The sequence below is a fragment of the Balaenoptera borealis genome, assembly GCF_965194805.1.
Source record: "Balaenoptera borealis genome assembly, chromosome: 2".
In the NCBI taxonomy this organism is placed as follows: domain Eukaryota; kingdom Metazoa; phylum Chordata; class Mammalia; order Artiodactyla; family Balaenopteridae; genus Balaenoptera; species Balaenoptera borealis.
Window position 1 is genome coordinate 109,284,578 of NC_138867.1, and position 13,151 is coordinate 109,297,728.

At 36.7% G+C, this 13,151-nt stretch overlaps 1 protein-coding gene and 1 long non-coding RNA gene across 2 annotated transcripts in view; one reads left to right on the forward strand and one right to left on the reverse strand.

Annotated features, from left to right (window-relative positions):
- Positions 1-13,111, forward strand: part of ADAMTS19 (ADAM metallopeptidase with thrombospondin type 1 motif 19) — a gene marked incomplete at its 5' end in the record, with an annotated part of 291,838 nt that extends 278,727 nt beyond the window's left edge. Inside the window, 2 exons of the mRNA XM_082380775.1 lie at positions 4,246-4,423; positions 6,805-13,111. Of these exons, the coding sequence (XP_082236901.1) occupies positions 4,246-4,423; positions 6,805-6,956 (330 nt within the window). The 3' untranslated portion in view covers positions 6,957-13,111. The remainder of the gene's footprint in view (positions 1-4,245; positions 4,424-6,804) is intronic.
- Positions 1-13,151, reverse strand: part of LOC309623705 — a 393,796-nt gene that overhangs the window by 273,674 nt on the left and 106,971 nt on the right. The gene's annotated exons all lie outside the window — the stretch shown is intronic.

Consider the following 13,151-nt stretch of genomic DNA (forward strand, 5'->3'; position numbering starts at 1 on the left):
CATAGTATTAATAATTTCTGCTGCTTTTAGCTTCTGCACAGGATCCTGAACATGATGGGTGATCAGTAAATATTTGAAAAGCCAATAAATGATTGAATATTCTGAAACATTCAAAAAACTATAATTTTGAGATTTCATTTAATAGACGCCTATCATACCATTGTTGGGTAGCATAGTGAATAATTAGATAATGAAATTAGCATCTTTACTTTTATGCAGTGTCACCACTTAAAAATTGCCTGACTACAGTGACTTTTAATAATAAGTTATTTGGAATTTTTCCTTTTGTAGTAATTTAGACCTGAAAGTGTAGCTATGATCTACTACAATGCGTTGCTTTACAAAAAGGAGAACTAAGTCCCAGGTACATTAGGTTCTAGAGATAGTATTAGAGCCCAGGTCTCGTCATTTCAAGCCAGAATTATTTTGACTTTTTCTTTTAATGTCTGTCTGTCTTTAATGATAGTGATGTGATTTGAGAAATATCCAATTATTTAGAGGTATCTTAGAGTAAGGAATAGTTTAGAAGATACTTTGGGATTTCAGTTGTTCCATTTCAAATATCTGTTTATTTTTCACACATTTGTAATAAAATTTTTACCACTGTGTATTTTATAAAGAACATAATTATTAGTAAAAGCTTGTTATTTTTATTATTAAAGTATTCTAATGAAAATTAGATTCTAGGGCTATTAGACTAATTTCATAATAAAGCTTATTCCATTAGTTTCAAAGGCAGGAATGATACCATTTTAATTAAATGATTTTTTTTCTCTTAATTTAAAAAAAATTTTTATGGAAGGCACTCTTCAGCCATTATCTGCTAAAATTATGTATTCTGAGTTATCATGTATCTATAGTTACTTTGTAATCCTGAAAAATGACGTTACTTTGGTTAACACATGTCCTTTGGAGTTGATTTAAGATTAGCTGAAAGTATTGGGAATAGTCTGTGATTGATTACTAGGCTTCTTTGACATATGATTGAGAACCTTCTCTATTGCATCAAAATGAGTTCGTCTATTATAAAACTCCCATTGTTCTTTTTGTTTCTCAAATATTGTGATTACTTCCAAGGTCTCCCAAAATTTTAGGAGTAGATACTAGAATATTTTTCCACATACACTTAACCCCTTAAAAGTTTTTAGTTTAACTGTTCTGAATTTTCCTGAAAATAGTCCTAAGAAGCATGGTGTCTATATTTAAATACTTATATCCATTCTATTGAGTGATACTAAGATACATACTTCCAAGGGGGAAAGACCATGTCAAACAGTTACTCCTCTTACAATATTGTTTAAGTTATAATAAAGCTTAAACTGAACTGGAAACATTTAGATCCTATAGAAGTTAACAAGAAAAAAAAAAAATCAGATTTAAAGGCATGTAATATCCCAGTTGTTGTTCTTTAATCTGCTGTTTACATAAAGCTAAGAATTCATCAGATACAAGGAGGGTTATATGCAGAAGTATTTACAGAATAAAATTTAGAAAGATCAGTCATCTATAAAGTAGATGCATGTTAATAGCATGCACATAAAATTGTATTATTCTTAGTAAGCTATTTTCATACCTGATATGTAGGTTTTATTACTGAAAGTGATATGACAGTGAGCCTAATTTCAAGAGATTTACCAAGAGACAAACTAGATACATGAAAAGATACTAATCAAAGATAAAAAGTAATACACACTGGCCTACATTAAATGCAGAACACATGCTATTGACCAGTAGTTTCCAAACTCAGGCTGTGCAGCAGAATCACCTAGATACTTTTTTTTTTTTTAATGTATATTCCCAGACTCAATCTGTTTCCTGACTTAGAAATTCTAGGCCTTAAAATCTATAGTTAAAAATTTTTTTTCTCCAAGTGATTCTAAGGGGTAGCCTCAGATGGATGGATATATGGTTTTGAAGCATAAATGTTGTATAAATATGCATAAGTAGTTGGGATAATTGTGGACCACTTCGTGGAAGTAGTGGATTTGAGATTGTGATTTGAAAAGAGGCTAGGCACAGTTGTAATTGTGAGAGTAGAAAGTGCATGGGCATGATTAGTGTTTTATAGAGCAAATGATCCCTAAAGCAGAGAGGTGGAAAATTGTTTGAGGAGCTAGATAAATGCCAGCCTGGAGATTTGGGGATACTGGGCTTTATCTCTTAGACAATGGGGAACTCAGTAACTGAAGTTTTTTCCAAGGAGATTTTATATATATATAAAGCAATTTTAAAAGAATACATCTTCTGTGTTAATATTTGGGATTGACTGGAAGGCTGGGAGCTAAAGACAAAGTAAACAGGAGCAGACAGATTTGAGGTGTCAAGGGTTTGTGTAGAATACTTCTTGTGCTAATGAAAATAAGAAGAGCAGGGGACCCAAGATGATAGTAAAGGAAGAACTGAAAATTCTTACAAAGAAAATGCAATCCTAACAATGACTTGGTCAGATACAAAGGGGAACAAACATTACAAACCTTGTGCCTGCATATCTAAAAGGTGACAATCAGAAAGTATTTACCAATTTTCAAATAGAATACACCGAGATCATCTCTATAAAGAGTTCTAAGTTTTTTAGAACTGTTTAGCCAGATATGGCTAAATCTTTACCACATAGAAAATAGTGTAACTAGTAAATAAATTACTATTTTCAGAAACACAAGAACATTCCCTCTCCCACATGTAATTTTGATACCATAAAATAATTGTATTTTCTCATTCAACTCAACATCAGTTTATTTGTGTAACAAATTAAATCTAGTGATATATATATATGGGCCCAAGAGACTTCTTTAATAAACAAACATTGTAAGTTAAATATGTTCTCTGAAATATCTTACAAATGAAGACAAGCTACATTTAGCTGAAATACAAGGAATCCATTAAAAGGGTATCTTATTAGAAAAATACAGATTATCAAATATTATTTGCACAATTTTGGATGTCATGTAATCTGCGAAGTCATAGCAGTTATTTCAATAACACATCAGGTTGATAAGCCATGTTGATATTCTTTTTTTTTTAATAAATTCATTTATTTTATGTATTTATTTTTGGCTGCGTTGGGTCTTTGTTGCTGCGCACAGGCTTTCTCTAGTTGCAGCGAGCGGGGGTTACTGTTCATTGCGGTGCGCAGGCTTCTCATTGTGGTGTCTTCTCGTTGCAGAGCACGGGCTCTAGGCGCACGGGCTTCAGTAGTTGTGGCACACGGGCTCTAGAGCGCAGGCTCAGTAGTTGTGGCACACGGGCTTAGTTGCTCCACGGCCCACGGTGTGTGGGATCTTCCCGGACCAGGCCTTGAACCCGTGTCCCCTGCATTGGCAGGCAGATTCTTAACCACTGCGCCACCAGGGAAGCCCCCAGCCATGTTGATATTCTTTTTTTTTTTTTTTTCATGTTGATATTCTTTTTTTTTTTTTTTTTAATTAATTAATTTATTTTTGGCTGTGTTGGGTCTTTGTTTATGTGCGAGGGCTTTCTCTAGTTGCGGCAAGCGGGGGCCACTCTTCGTCGCAGTGCGCGGGCCTCTCACTATCGTGGCCTTTCTTGTTGCGGAGCACAGGCTCCAGACGCGCAGGCTCAGTAATTGTGGCTCACGGGCCTAGTTGCTCCGCGGCATGTGGGATCCTCCCAGACCAGGGCTCGAACCCGTGTCCCCTGCATTAGCAGGCAGATTCTCAACCACTGCGCCACCAGGGAAGCCCTGATATTCTTAATAAACATTTTAAGGCCAGAGCAAATGGAGTGGATGAGTACATTAAAAGGCTATAACGAGGATCTGGCTCCACAGTTGGGCATATCTAACTCTCGAGCATCAATGACTAAATTAAAGAACAGTGAATCAATTATTTGTTGCAAACTGGATATTAAAGCTTTAAAAACTGTCCGCCCAAGTTCATTACTTACTGGTATCACCCACTCTCTTTCCCAAGTCATACTCTTCAACTTTTTTTTTTTTAATTTTATTGAAGTATAGTTGATTTACAATGTTGTGTTAATTTCTGCTGTAAATTTTTTTAATCGCCTATGTCCTTCATTGTCCAAAGCTCCGCCTTAGGTCAGCTAGATATTCTGAACAGCACTGGTGCCCAAGTTATGAGCAACAACATTTCTGACCCATGTTTTACATTAACCCTGGATGTTGTGGCTCATGTTCAATTTTAGCAAATATAAGGAGAAGGTGGCTCACAGCCTAGAAAAAGGAAACAACAAAAAGAACAGTTAACAAAACCTTGTTATCTCTCCTAGTGCTCAATTACCTGTGGCAAAGGAATGCAGTCCCGTGTTATTCAGTGCATGCATAAGATCACAGGAAGACATGGAAATGAATGTTTTTCTTCAGAAAAACCTGCAGCATACAGGCCATGCCACCTTCAGCCCTGCAATGAGAAGATCAATGTAAATACTATAACATCACCCAGGCTGGGTAAGCAGACCAAAAAGGGGATGATTTTGAGAAACATGGAAATGATCATGGCTTCTTCTATTTTGCATATCACTTTAAAGCTTAGTTATCCATCTATACTAATTAGTTTGGTTCTGACTAAATTGGATCTATTCAACTATAGTTTAGTCCAGATGATCATGTGGGTAAAAAATCCTAAAGACTAAACTATTTTCATTCCTAAGCTGTCTACTCAGGTCCAGGCCCTGGAAATATGAATGCCATACCACCCAAGGTCATCCTATAAAGGGTTGAAGGATGTAACCATATTTTTGGTTCTGACCGGTCCCATGGCAGAACCCTCAGTTAAGGTAATGTCTGTGGAAAGGTGAGGTTGTAGTGTACACCTTGGATCTCTTCATTGTTAATAGCCTTCCTTGTGATCCTGGGTACAAATTATCCTTTGGAGAGACAAAGAGTAAAATAATCACTTTCAAGGAGAACAGTTGCATGTATCTACACCACTGAACAAGAAGTACTATTTTTTTCATCTTTAAGGACATAATGTTAAATAAAAATAAATAGTAGTAACATTGATTTACATAGTTTTTATGTTATAAAATGCTTTCACATATATTCTCAATTCCTGCTATTTAATCTAATACATCATCAAGAAGTAGAGTATGTATTTTAAGTATATATATCCTGCATTTGAATAACAAATATTCATGAATGAATTAGCCTTTATTTTTGTGGCAGTTAGTGGCTTTTAATAGCACTGCTGCCTGGAGTCAGTGGGTTAATATATGTTTAACACCTTGAGTTGTTTTTTTTTAATTGATTTTTATTAGAGTATAGTTGATTTACAATGTTGTGTTAGTTTCTGCTGTACAGAAGAGTGAATCAGTTATATACATACATATATCCACCCTTTTTTAGATTCTTTTCCCAGATCGGTCATTACAGAGTATTGAGCAGAGGTCCCTGTGCTATACAGTAGGTCCTTATTAGTTATCTATTTTACATATAGTAGTGTATATATGTCAATCCCAGTATTCCAGTTTATCCCTCCCCCCTTTTCCTCCTTGGCATACTGAGTGAAGTAAGTCAGACAGAGAAAGACAAATATCATATGATATCACTTATATGTGGAATCTAAAAAAGTGGTACAGATGAACTTATTTACAAAACAGAAATAGAGTCACAGATGTAGAAAACAAACTTATGGTTACCAGGGGGGAAAACCTTCAGTTTCAATTTGTATGTATAATCTCCAGGGGATCAGTTTAATCATACAGAATAATATTGCCAAAATGCAAGGAGCTAAATTGTCATAGATACTTTTCCAGGCATACGATTCAATCAAATGGAAAAGTTTGTGTTCTTCATGGAAATATAAAAATTCTCTTTTTTAAGCCAAATAATTAACATTTCTAAGAAATAATCAGTTCAAGTAGAATTAAAACTAGTTAAGACAAAAAGTTAAGCAATCCTAGAGCAGATGCTCTAAATCCTTGTATTCAAAAACAGCATAATCCCTTTCTCCAACAATTATTTGGAGCCCTTCTTGAAGTATCATGTGTCAGAAAATAATGAATTAAAAGGAGAATTTAATTAAAACTCCATTTTCTCTGTTCATTTTTTCTTGAAGGCACATCCCCAAACACAGAAGCACAGTGGTTGGAAAATCTTAAGGTTTTTAAACATAAATTAATGAATCATACTAGAATAGTGGCAAAAGGAACAGTTGTAGCAGAACTGTCTTTTATTATACATGCCAGAACACGCTATTTCTTCAGAAAAACTGGGACCAAATCTACATGACTGAATTTTTTATACCAAGAGCTCATTTCAAGCACTTTATTGCTGTAAATTTTAGTCCCTTTTGATAATCAGCTTTGATTTTAAGGATGCCTGAAATTGCAATTCTTAAATATCCCAGCTGGACATGTCTGCTGCTATCTAGGAAACGAGGAATGTGAAATAAGTGTGAGCAGATTTTTGTTTCTCTATGTCTTTTCAATGTCATCCATAACAATACTTATTAATTTGTATTCTCGTAATGGTGGACATATTGAACACATTCATTTTTCTTTTTAATCTTCTCAACTAAAAATCCAAAAGAAGCTTAAATGAAAGCCATGAAATGGAAACTTAAAAGCCATTTGCAGTACACTTATTGGATTTGGGAAATCTATCTTTAATAAGTCTATAAAAGCTCATGAGTAAGACCATTATTCATTCACTTTACTCCTTTATTATAGGGTGTGTGTGTGTTTCTTTATCTTTTATGCTCTGCAAGGTAATATACATGAGTCAACGTGTGTGTACAAAATCCCCCAACTTAAGTGATTGCTCTTTGTTTCTACTCATGACACCTAGTTTATCTCATGACACCTAGTTCCCTGTGTTCTGCTTCACAGCTGCTCTGACTTTCAAGTGCCTGGGAAATCAGTGGCCTGTGTACTGCCGGGTGATACGTGAGAAGAACCTCTGTCAGGACATGCGGTGGTATCAGCGCTGCTGTGAGACGTGCAGGGACTTCTATGCCCAAAAGCTGCAGCAGAAGAGTTGACCTCTAGCAGGCTGGCTCTTTGCAATTACATTATTTATAAACACACACACTAGCATGTTTTTCAGACCAAATATTATCAGATTACATATAATTTAATCAAATTAATTTATTTTTTTGCCTGCCACACATCCAATATGGTGTTTGTTTTGGTTCTACAAACATTTTGATTTATACTATATGGCTTCATAAATAATTTTATATAAATAAGTTGGATCCAGTTTCCGGAATAAAAATAAAAAGGGAGAAACAAAAAACCAAGATCTTTAGGCTTTAAAAAAACAAAAAAACAAAAAAAACACAACATTTTTTTAAGTTAGGGCTGTCTCTAAGATGCTACTCTCTCCCCGACAATACCATTGAGTTATCCAGAATGTATACTAATTTAGCATAATAGTTTAGTTATATATGGAGAGAAATCATTTTTGTTTTTTGGTATCCTGATGCAGACCTAGCCCATTTTCTGTAATCTGCAGTAGATGTGTCAACATAACAAACCTCATAGTGTTGAACAGGTTTTTAGAGAATGTATTATGCATTGCGTTCAGATTTAGAGATATCCATAGGAAAAATTCTACTGTAATTATAGCCTTATTTTAATAATGAAAAAGAAAAGTCAAAATAGAGACTTTGATCATGTTCATGAACATGTACTTGAACACAAGTATTGTAACAATGAAACACTGTAATGATTTACACTGAATCACCATTGCACTGTTGATATAGTGTAGAGAAACCGTTATAGAAATGGTAACATCCTACAAAAGTGTGTATTATTTTAACATGTTGTCATTAGATTTTAGCTTTTTAAAATATTTTGAACAAAGAAAGCGTTGATCCCCTCATTTCCTTGTATCTTTTTAGCAGATCTATAAAAGAATATAGTACTTAGCCTCACAAATCATAATGAGAAAATTTACTAGTTTTCAGTCTTTTCCCTAGAAACAAGGAAAAACAAAAAGCTTATAATACTGTGGTAGTTTCATTGTGTTTTTTCTTTCTAAAAATTAAAAAAGTTTTACAATTCTGTGAAACGTTTAAAAACCAGCTTAAAGGTTTTCTTGTGAGAAAATATTGTACATGATTCACATGATTTCTTAGATTTTTCAATAAAATATGTGAAACTTCCTGCTGGGAGGCAATTCTTCATGAGTCTCTCACATTTCCACATGTCTTGGCACTGTCTGCTTTTGTTCTGGAGTGTCTTCTAAAGGATGTTTGTGTAATGAACAGCCTTGGAAGGTAAAGATAGCGTCTTTTTTGGAGCAAAGGGCAGACATTCTTATTTCTCATTATGAAAGTTTCAGATTCCTTAAAATTGGGGTCCCTCTCCTGTAATACAGTTCACTGCATGTGCAGGTACCGCCTGGCTCTCTTCGTGTCACCCTGTGGGAATTGGGGCTCAGGGAACCAGTGCAGGAAAATGCTGATTCTCTGGCTACTGCTGTTGCCGTAAGTAATAAAGTCCTTTGTCTCTATCCCAGGAGTTTTATGTCTTCTGCCCTGAAAGTGTGGCAGGCCAACTTGCTAGATTGCAAGTAGAGTAAAGCCTCAAAGTCTTCACAGTTCTTGACACCTTCCCTCATTAGTATTTTCACCTTCATGTTCATACGGGGCACAGTTTGTTTCTAGACTGTCCCTTACTTTGGATATCCTTTAATTTAATTGCTGAAATATAAAATCAACCAGTATCAACACATCTTAGGTAAGATAGTAGGGGAATGAGAAAGGGAAAAATTACATGGGAAGAGGAGACATTCTTAATCCATCCCTTGATTCCTGAATCCATGAATTGGTGTAGAAATACCACCATTTATTTGTCGATGAATTAGGCCCTATACAACATCTTAGAGGACCTCCAAAATGTTTTCACCCAGCTGATTCCAGAATTGATTATTTGGGGGAAAAAAGATGTTGCATCATTCTGTCAGGCCATCTGTTCAGGGTGATGGGGAGCATGGTAATACCGGCGATTCACATGAGCATGAGTCCACTGCCACATTTTTTTAAACTGAAATATGAATTCTCTGAACAGAAACAATATCGTATGGAATACCCTATCGGTGAACGAAACATTTGGTAAGTTCATGGATGCTATTTTGGCAGAAACTTTGCAGGCTGGGGAGGCAAATCCATAATCAGGATACGTGGCTATTTCTGTGAGAACAATCCATTGCCTGTTTGGTGATTAAAGTGATCTAATGTAATCTTACTGTAATCAAGGTGTTATGGCTGGCTTGACAAGGACTTGGGAGGAGTGTGGTTTGAAAATTGGTGACAAAGAAGTTCTGAGGAAAAGATATGTGAATAACTTATATTACATTTGACTGCTCACCAAAGAGCACCCTCAGGAGAGAGGATTCAATCGTCAGTTGGATAAGATGATGGGTTCTGTGTATGTTGGCCAATCTCTTTCATCAGCCACCCTTGTCCTTGCCCAGTGAGCCCAGGAACAGAGACAGTGGTGGCAGGACTGGAGATTATGTATGGGTTCAGCAATGTGAACTACCACTCACCAAGTCCAGTCTAGCTACAGTCACTGCTGAGGGCTCAACCTAACAATAGCAGAGAGAATATTATTTCCCAATACTGGCACCATTCTATGGAAGGACCAGCCCACCGCCTTGATTGCAGTAAGATTACATTAGATCACTTTTATCACCAAACAGGCAGTGGTTTGTTCTCACAGAAATAGCCACTTACCCTGAGTATGGATTTGCCTCCCCGGCCTGCAACATTTCTGCCAAAATAGCACCCATCAACTTACCAAATGCTTTGTTCACCGATAGGGTATTCCATACGATATTGTTTCTGTTCAGAGAATTCATAATACAGTTTAAAAAAATGTGGCAGTGGGCTCATGCTCATGTGAATCGCCAGTATTACCATGCTCCCCATCACCCTGAACAGATGGCCTGACAGAATGATGCAACATCTTTTTTCCCCCAAATAATCAATTCTGGCATCAGCTGGGTGAAAACATTTTGGAGGTCCTCTAAGATGTTGTATAGAGTCTAATTCATCGACCAATAAATGGTGGTATTTCTACACCAATTCATGGATTCAGGAATCAAGGGATGGATTAAGAATGTTTCCTCTTCCTATGTAATTTTTCACTCTCCCATCTGATTAAATTTGTGATAATACAGTGTAATTCTCCAAAATCCATCTGTCTTCTGTCTGTACAAGACTATAGGCCAAAAAAAAAAAGAGGATTTAACTTTCCTTCATCCTTCAAATCCTTCATGGTAGAAATAATTCTCAAATCTCTCCATGAATGAAGTATTGATTTAATTTCCAATTTTGGTATGTAGAGGCAGTTCTAGGATCTTCTGTTGTCATTACTACTGTAAAAGCCCTCATTCTACAGATCGTGGAACCAACAAGGGGCGCAGGAGTTCTGCCAGTTTCTGAGTATTTTTACTCCAAATAAGCCTTTCAGCATTAGGAAAATAACTATGGGGTAGGTTCAGGGACTCTTTGGTCCACTATGAGACAGATTTAAGCAAAAACTTGATTAAAATATTTGACTTCCATAAGCTCTTCCTCTGACTGTGGGACTCCAGTGGCAATTTGGGTCATCAGGAGCTAGTATCAGTTCAGAGCCAGTAATCCAGTAGTCATCAAAAAGTCTGAGTATTTCCCTCTTCCCGTTACACAGTTCCCATCAGGGAAGACTAGAGGGTAGATTTACAGTATGAATTTCGGACGGTGTAGCAGAATCCTTCCTCTAAAAGATCCAGCCTCCCCTTTATTCAGAGAGTTCTGGGTTTGTGAACCCGCTGTCATATGGAAATGGATCAAGGGAAAGTAATTCCCTGATGTGGTGATTCAAATCAGGCTTCTTTTCACTAACTCTAGAGGTTAAATGCTTATACAAATCAAGTAAGGCTTTAGTAGAATGCTCATCTGTTTCAGTACTCTGGACTCCATGATCAGTTAGGCAATACCAAAAATCTTTGCAGGTCAAACCATTGCCTTTACCCATTTGACTTTGCTGCCCCTTATGGTAACCATTCCCATCTGGTCCCTGGGATTTAAATACCCTTGTAGAATTCCATCATCCTCATTAAATTCAAGAAGCTCAGTTTTATGGCAGCATTTCCCAATGTCATTTCTGATTTTCAGGGAATAGCTACTATGAAGTTCTTTAAAGATTCCAATACTGCCTTCACCAATGTATTTTTCAAGTCCTGATGAAGGGAATACCCTTTGGACCCTCTTCGGGGACGTGTTTAGTACATTAGTGAGCACATCTATCATATTTTTTTAAACTGTCTTTTTAAACACGTGTATACTTTCCTCTTTATTACATTATAGCAAGGAAGTGTTGACATCTCAGTTTCATTCAGTGCAGACCACCACTGGGTCCAGTTTTCAGTCATATTGTTAGAGTTACTCCCAGACGTGTGAACTAACACTTTGAATCAAGAATCTCTGCTTAGTGATCCCATATCAAAAACATTTAGGTTAATAGAATATTGTATTCCTTTTGCCCTAATATAACACCATTAAGAAACATCCTCATACATATATCTTGGGTTTCAGTTAATGTAAATTGGTGAAATCCTGCAATTCCTTTGGCATGTATGGTAACACCTTAAAGTCATACTTTTTACCTGGTTCTGGATCTTCTAGGACTTGAATCTGGATGTGGATTTAGAAGACATCACAGATGGTAGGACATCAGCAGTACAGTTTAAAAGGTTTTATTTCAAGGCAGTCATAAAAGCTTTCTGGTTCCCAACTTAGACCTTGAGCTGTGAATGTAAAACCCCAGGCTTATCATTCTCTTTCTGTAAGTTCTCCAGCTGATTTAGAAGCAATGAATCAACCCCATGGTCCTTATTCTCTTTGTTTCTATGGAAAATTTATATTGCAGCAGGTACTTCGTAACCCAGGGCCTTGCTTTCTCTAGGCACTTCACTCCAGGTAACTATAGGTGAGAGTTTTTATAACCATTCTGCTCCTGTATGTCATGGATGACCAGGGTCCCACTTACTACTGGTCATTAATGCCTTTAAGTCTAGTCATATCGGAGAACTAATTCCAGATTCCATTTTTAAAATTCTGTTCCTTGGAAGCACTTCTGGCACCAGTAGTTCACAGGTCCAATCAGCAAAGCAGTGTTAGGGGATAATAGGTTTGAACTCAAACAACAGCAGGAGGAACCCTGGAAGCGAAGGTCCGTAAGAGGAGTTGGAGGATCAGACCAGTCACCAATCTGAGCAGCCGGGCACAGCCAGGTAAGTTTAACTATAAAGGGGTAATTTGTGAAGATGTCTATGAGATACTGTTGCCTCTGTGTAGCTTCCTCCTTTACAGGACCACAGCCAAACACTGGGTAGTGGATCTAAGTTTCCTGGCGGTCAGCAGGACCAACAGTTGGAAATAAGAAATGGGCACAGAGCTCAGGAGAGCAAGGCAATCTAGAACCTGCCAAGTGCCTATGCCTCTGTCACGATATCTGATTGCAAAAAGAATTGCAGATTAATGGATGCTGCTTCCATCGTGCCTTCCAAATTTCATGCCAGTTTCTCTTTCAGCTTCTTCTAACCCAGACTCACACAAGGAAGGGTGTTCTGGGAAATGGAGTCTGCTTTTTAACTGGAGATAATAAAACTTTAAATTTTTTTCTCCAGTTTGCTTTATATCGGAGATGGCTGAAATGAAAACCCATTTCTTATGCACTCTTAAAATAATAGCGAAACTTTTTTAAGCACTTAATATATGCTAAGCATTCTTTTAACCACTATACCTATTAAACCTCACAGCACCCTCGTAAGGAACCATTAAAATCTTTGCATTGTAGCTGAGGAAACTGAGGACCAGAGGGATTCAGCAACTTGCTCAAGAGCACAGTTTAGTTGGATGTATCACTCTGACCTCAAATTCTGTGCACTTAGTTAACGTGATTGCCTCCCTCATTCATCAGTTTTGATAATGTGATGTAATAGATGCCCAATGATTTATAACCTAATCACAGGCTTTCTTTATAATCAAAACTATCCAAAACTGTCCAAATTTTCAAAGTCAGATAATTTGATGAACCCCAACTGCTCATGTGGACATCATCCAGGCTTTTCAGATGGAAATACTTTCAGATATTTCAGTTGGTTATTTGCATAAGAAAAAGAAAGAAAGGAAAGAAGGAAGGAAGGAAGGAAGGAAGGAAGGAAGGAAGGAAGGAAGGAAGGA